At 39.1% G+C, this 7,075-nt stretch overlaps 1 protein-coding gene across 1 annotated transcript; it reads left to right on the top strand.

Annotated features, from left to right (window-relative positions):
* The first annotated feature begins 1,690 nt into the window (after positions 1 to 1,690).
* Positions 1,691 to 6,156, top strand: LOC146275256 (phospholipid scramblase 2). The gene is made up of 6 exons (XM_084703128.1): positions 1,691 to 2,428; positions 2,529 to 2,571; positions 2,875 to 3,095; positions 3,535 to 3,696; positions 4,248 to 4,409; positions 4,737 to 6,156. The coding sequence occupies exons 1-6, from the start codon at positions 2,360 to 2,362 to the stop codon at positions 4,770 to 4,772; spliced, it is 693 nt and encodes a 230-aa protein (XP_084559254.1). The 5' UTR covers positions 1,691 to 2,359; the 3' UTR covers positions 4,773 to 6,156.
* Positions 6,157 to 7,075: the final 919 nt, after the last annotated feature.

Below are 7,075 nucleotides of genomic sequence, written 5' to 3'. Positions count from 1 at the left end.
GTGTGGGCCCCCGCCCCCGACTTTTCATCGCTAAAGATCAATTTTACACCACTTTTTTGACTATGTATATGTATTATATTTTTTTCTTAAATTTTCTGTTTCTCTATGTTCTTGACAGTGCCTGACATAGCCCTAGAGAAACTAGCTTCCCTTTATTATTGTATGAGGACGGCGAGCTGTAAAATGAGATTAGTAACATTAACAAAACTCATGTCAACAGGCTACCCAGTTTAGTTTTAGTAAACACACATGTAAGAATGGAAAATTGTGTCCTACTGCTACTGGAATTTTTGGACAGTAGCCTATTATAACGTTTGGCGAATTATAACCTTACTGATCTTTTCTGTGGATGATATTTAGTGGATAATTTTGTAATGTCAGACTTGTCAGGCAATTATTTTACACTGCTGACCGCAAATAACGTTAAACGTTCGTGTCATTCGGTTAACGCAGTAACGTTAGTAGCTGGCTAAGCGCTAGCTCCTAACATTAGTCACTCCAACATCGTGACGTTGGACAAGGCGAGCTATGCTATTTCTCGTGAACCACAGGGTGCCTGTGCAGCTAGCTTAATGCTCTCACCTTCGAAAAAAACCCCCACTGATATTCTGGGTTCCGGATGTGCTCCTGCACCTTCTTTTTTCCTCTCCTCTCTTTTTTGGCGTCCCGATTTATGCTTCTGTTTTGGCATTGTCAGTTCTCTATTGATAACCAATTGGCTGCTGAGGCAGTTCGTGAGCAATACCGTTACGCGCACATTTTCCAAAGAGGAGCGAACCATGGACCAAACCATTTTTTTTTTTAAGAAGGCTGTTATTTTTCGGAAAATATATATTTTTTTCTTCAATTCTACTTGATTTTGTGGCTTTGTTTTAACTCTGACGAATTAGTATGACTATTAGTTAGGCCTATGCATAATAACTTAGTCATAGGAAGGGAAGCCTACATAATAGGCTACTGGGGTTTTTGTGCCCCCCCCTGGCCCCTAGAATTGTCATCACCTTTCACCCCTAAACGACGGCCCTAAAAACATGCACATACTCTACAGTCTGCACACTGGCTTTTACAAACTGTCTTCTGCTTCCTGCAATTATCTGGTGATGGTCTCGGACCTGAAGGTCAACAATAAACTGTAGGCTTTAAAATGAAATATGTGCTGTTTGTATATTGGTCTTTCTAATTGCGTTCAGTTTGGGTTATATTTGGGTACTGGACAATACAATTGCAATTAGAATGCAATTTATGTCTATCAGATCACTCATTTAGCTGCAAGTTTTCACCTCAGCTATTTAAGGCAAGCGGATCTGGATTCGGGGAATGGAGATATTATAAAGTAGGTTGTTCCCAAAGTTTTACCAAACAATGGCTGAAGGAACTAAGTGTATTCTTTGAATGGAATTTATGTGATCCCAGCAAAACATTTCGCAGTCAAGAGGGTGCAGCATGGTCACACAACTCAAATATCTTCACCTTTTACGGCTGTACAGAGCATGCGCTGTAAAGTAAAGACAAGTACTTCCTGATATTCATAGCCGAGCTTAACCACTGGCTGAGAGAGGTGGGAAACACAACATCGACCAATGAAATTTAAGATTCATTACAGAGCTTTTGAGGTGGACCGCTATATTTTACACGCGGATACAGTATATTGGTGAGTAATCGACTCGATCAATATTAGCTGCGTATTAAGCCTAAATTAAGTATTCCTGTGATGTACTGGTTCATGAAGGTAAAATGTAATTCATGTTCTAAACAAGAACTCCTATTGCAGACGGATCAGTCATTGCTTGAGACTGATAGCAGTCTGAGAACTCCAGAATTAATTGAGTCATAATAAAAATGACAGAAGCAATGGTACTTCATGATTATGTAACGCTCCAATAGTGCCATCCTAAATCCTGGAAAACTATCTTGTTCCTTTACATAAGCCATATGGGCCTTTGTGGGTGGGAAATAATGCTGGCGTCCTAAGAGGATTGCGATTTGTTGTTTGCTTCCATTTGAAGCTCAGCACCTCCGTTCTAACAAAAAAGGATTTAGCTACATGAAGTGAGCTAGAATTTGTATTTACTATAGCTAACGCTGCATAGCTTCCCTTTCAAACGTAGCCTGAAAACTTAGTTCAATTATATTTAGAAATATACATGGAAAATAACCACCAAGGGGGTTACCTTAATAAGAGAGTAAGCTAGGCTACTCTTAAGCTCGTTCATTTTGATGTCTTTCTTTCTTTTTGAGAGTAATTGTGTCAAGTTAGCGGAAGATGGCGCTGAATCGCTCTTTACGATTTTTTGGGTCAATTATAATGATGCTGTAATGAATCATTGACCTAAGGTAACGTCACACTATCAGAGGAAAAATGAATATGTACGAATTGCCCAACCCCAGCATGCCAAACTGTCCGCCAGGATTGGAATATCTCACACAAGTAAGTTCAGTTTATTCATTTGATCATATTCTTACTATCAAAAGACAAAATCTTTTGTTATTTTGTAATGTTCTCTGTTCTCTTTTCATGTATTATCTAGGTCGACCAGCTACTCATAAAACAGAAAGTGGAAATTATTGAAGGTGAGTTCTTCATTTACTTGATTTGTTGGTGCTTCTGATTGTCTTTTTAGAGACAGCTCTCAACTCCGCAGGAAACTTCCCTCCACATGCCTGCACATCGTCCATAAATTGTATATAGCGGGACAAATTATCCCTTACTTTTCACTGTATGAAATTCAAGGTGTGGCATGTGTGACTGTTTGAAATGCATGTCTCACGGTGAATGCGTGAGAGTTAAGAACCCTGTGTACATGTGTGTGCTTGCACTGCCCACCTGCTCATCCTTGTATGGTTAATGTGTTCAACGTGTGTTTATGTACACAGCCCTAGTCGGCTTCGAGAGCAACAACAAGTACGAGGTCCGTAACGCCATGGGCCAGAACGTGTTCTACGCCGTTGAGGAAAACGACTGTCTGAGTCGCCAGTGCTGCGGACCCCTGCGCTCCTTTACCATCCGTGTCCTCGACAACTTCGGAGAGGAAATCATCACGGTCAGCAGACCCCTCAAGTGCATGTCCTGCTTTTTCCCCTGCTGTCTACAAGAGGTGAGCTCAGAATACAAAAATGGAGTATTGAGATCACACCAAGGTTCTCTTGCCATCTTTTCTCCTCTTGATAGGATATTCATAGTGCTTCAAATATTTTTCGCAGTTTATATTGTTTCCATTTATGGAAGAGACCCTAAACACATGTCCAGATCTAAGAAGCACTGTAATGGAGATTTAAATCTTCATAAGACCAAGGCTATGCATCATGGGTTTACAGAAAACCGACCCACAGTTATTTACAAGACTTCACGCTATACAATAGCACAGTCATTGGGCTGATATTACCCTATAACCCAAGTGTTGTCTATATACTATCCTTTCCTTGTTTATTTATAATAGTTTATTTTAGAACTTTTTTTCTCACTTATCTATTTCTACACCCAAACCCCACAAACCCCACTGCCACCATAAACCAACCCCCTAATCCCACTCTCAGTTGGAGGTGCAGGCTCCACCAGGAAACACAGTGGGCTACGTCCTCCAACAGTGGCATCCCTTCTCTCCCAAGTTCATTGTGGAGAATGAACACAGAGAGCCCGTACTGAAGATCCATGGGCCTTTCTGTGGCTGGAGCTGCCTCCCAGATGTTGACTTTGAGGTAAACGTTATCCAAATACGGCAAACCCCTAATGATATTTGTGAAAACAAAGTATGTTAGGTTTCTACGTTCCGGCCCTCTGGATATTTTTACAAGGTAGGACCCTCCCAGTTCTCCTTTTGAAAAAGGAAATATGCTCCACATTTAAGGGGATGGTGGCTATACTATTTGAAAGGTCATCCTTTGGGGTATGTGTCTGTGTAGTACACTGTGCATCGTTCATCAGTTTTTATTGAGTTCGCTATGAAGGTTGGTTGGGTCAGGGATACAGGGCCCCACTAACTGAGGTAGGTGGACAGCTGAAACAGTGTATGACAGTAGTAAACTCCTCCAAAGTAGCTTTGATAGGTGAAGCTTTAATTTGCATTTATTGTTGCTACATAAGAAGTCAGAACATACTAACCTGTTATCCTATATCCAATCAAGATTGTGATTCTGTGGCTCATGAAAAAAAAAATGTAGTGGATCTCCAATTTAATATATTTTTAATTGTAGTAGTACCTTTTGCCTTATTCTACTATTTTCTATGAAGTTTGGTTTATTTCTTGCAGATTTTGACCATGGATGAGGTCAGTAAGATTGGAAAGATCAGTAAACAATGGACAGGTCTTCTCCGTGAGATGTTTACTGACACCGATAACTTTGGAATCCAGTTTCCCATGGACCTGGACGTGAAGATGAAGGCTGTGATGATCGGAGCCTGTTTCCTTATCGTAAGTATTTTACATTCAATCAAATTAGTGCACCCCTTTTTACATGCAATGTCACAAAGAGGTTTACAGATGCCCATAAATAAGACTACCCTATATTAACGAAGACAAACAAAACTTTACTTCGCTCTTCATTAATTTCACTCATTGTCATCCATTGACATATCTTAGCTCATGAAAAATTAGTGAAAATCTGGGTCTGTGAATCATCCTAATCCTACCCTTTGTTTTTTTTGTGGTAAATTTCACAAGTTTGTATTGCAAAATAGCTGTTGGGCTACAATATATATTTTTAATAGTTATTATATTTTGTTCACAACTTGTCTCTAGGATTTCATGTTCTTTGAAAGCTCCAATAACAACTAGGGGCATTTGAAGATCCACAGCCACCGTATCAACACTACCAGAAGTCACACCATCCGATTGATCAGCACCAGGATATACGATTCTCTGTGACATGACATGATTTTTTTTTATTATACGTACCTCGAGTATGTATTGTAACTTTAAGAGAGCACAGCTGAATGTAACTTCTAGCTAACGAGTAATAGTGATAGCATCTCAGGTTGGATCACACAATATGAGTTCAAGAGTAGTGGTACACAATGAGGGGATCTAGATGCGGAATGTGTGGTTGTCTTTGCGTGAGTGTGTGGTGGGGGGGGTGGGAGGGTATGCGCATGTTTGTATATGTGTTTGTATCTTGTGGTTGTGTTGTCTCTTAGAACCAAGAACCCTCAGTCCTATAAAAGGTTGAATTGGACCAACCCTATACCGCATAATGTGTCAAAACTGCCTCCCGTAAACAAGACTGGAAAGGTAAACAGAAATGGGTGTGGTGAGGATTTTATCTACCAAAATTATATGTAAAGAGTTTAGAAACAAACATGATATATTTTTGGTTGAGAAAATAGATGTTTACAGTAACTTTATTTTTTGTTGGTATTTTTTTTCATATTTAATAAACTGACCAAACTGTTTTAATATTAAGGTGAATTTAACTGGATAGGTATGGGATGATTTTTTGTATTTTACCTGAAAAGTCTTTATGTTATTTATATTCAAATAGGAGCATGTTTTATAACAGTGTGTACATTTGTGCAATGTTTCTTTTACCTTACACAAGAGGGCATGAGCTAGCCATCTTGTATCGTGCTATTTATATTTCTATCCAACTTGCTAAATTGTAGGCTAAATGAACAAACAGTACATATGATGAAATCTCAATATCAGTGTCTCTGTTGTGTATTTGGTCATAGACTCAGGTTTCACTGTAAATGCTTTAGAAACATGCCATTTCAACCTCAAAACACTGTAGTCCAAGCCTGTTGCAATTGATGATACACTGAATGTAGGTATGCACTGTTAGATAATGATTTGTTATGTATTAAAACACATTTTCATCAGAATATTTAATGCAATGTGCTGACACATCATGTCAGCTTGAGGAAAAATTACTTTAAGTTTTACAAATTCAATAAATTATCCTTTAGCTGGCTTGCGCTCCGAGAACATAATTGGAAATATCACTTTTTTCCCATGGCAACAGGATCTTGATTCCTGTAACAACAACACTCTCGTATCAAAGCCAACTGGAGTGTGTATCACATTACTATTTCAAGAATGGGAAAAGGAAGTAGGCTTGTTCTCTCGGAAATAACATTGACTTCAAGATTTGTACCAGTCTGAGGGAAGATGCCTAGATAATAATTGATGATAGTTGTTTTAAATTGTACAAAGTTACAGTAATGCCAATCAAAATCATCAGTAGTCGACTGGTATGGTAATCTCATGCCAAACTTTTGATAAAACTTGAAAGCCCTGTTTATAGGAAACTAATAAAATTACTGTCTCCCTGTGTTTGTTCTAGTGCATTAGTTCATCACACTGTAATGTTGACTTTGTGCCGCTGGAAGGCGGTCTGGCTATCACTGGTGAGGGACAGCATGAATTTGAAGTGTAATAATTATTCAGGCAGATTTACATTTTAGTCATTTAGTAGACGCTCTTATCCAGAGCGACTTACAGTAAAAGTACAGGGACATTCTCCCCGAGGTTGCCCAAGGACACAACATCATTTGGCACGGCCGGGAAACGATCTGGGAATCGATCCAGCAACCTTCTGATTACTAGCCCAATTCCCTAACCGCTCAGCCACCTGACTCCCCAGATCCAATACATCTAATCAGTTGAAGACTTTATACCCAATAATTGGTGGTTTTGCATATTATAAGTTCACATCAACAGATGTTTTGAATTATAGGAAATTAATAGTGCATATGGTACACAGCTGAGGAACTAGATGTTCCTGCCTCTATCCTTCCAAGGTCATTGGAGGTCATTGACCTGGCTTTGCATTGCACTGGTGTTCTTGAGACTCCAGACCAAGATACACTGACAGGAGCCGTTGCTAAATTCACACACGCAGTTCTAGACGTAGTGATTTCTGGGAGAGGTTGAGCTTCTCCATGAATCTTTTATTAACTAACTTAACTAACTTTATTAACTTAACTTCTATCTCAGCCTCATAAATTTAATGAGCCTCATGTCTTAATCTCTGCAACATAAACCACTTATTTTCTACCGGCATCTGAGTGGTTATAGGCAAGATGGTTACGACTTACTTGTAATAATCCCATATTTCAGTGTGTGTTGCACACAAAATGTTT

The sequence above is a fragment of the Hypomesus nipponensis genome, chromosome 8, assembly GCF_054491055.1.
Source record: "Hypomesus nipponensis isolate SF chromosome 8, ASM5449105v1, whole genome shotgun sequence".
NCBI classification, from domain to species: domain Eukaryota; kingdom Metazoa; phylum Chordata; class Actinopteri; order Osmeriformes; family Osmeridae; genus Hypomesus; species Hypomesus nipponensis.
Note: the sequence above shows the minus strand (reverse complement) of the source record. Positions and strands in the feature narration are given on the sequence as shown.

Coding starts and splice junctions, on each gene's coding strand:
- LOC146275256 (XM_084703128.1), top strand. CDS start 2,360: ATGAATATGTACGAATTGCCCAACCCCAGCATGCCAAACTGTCCGCCA. Junction 2,572..2,874: donor GAAAGTGGAAATTATTGAAG/GTGAGTTCTTCA, acceptor TTATGTACACAG/CCCTAGTCGGCTTCGAGAGC. Junction 3,697..4,247: donor TCCCAGATGTTGACTTTGAG/GTAAACGTTATC, acceptor TATTTCTTGCAG/ATTTTGACCATGGATGAGGT.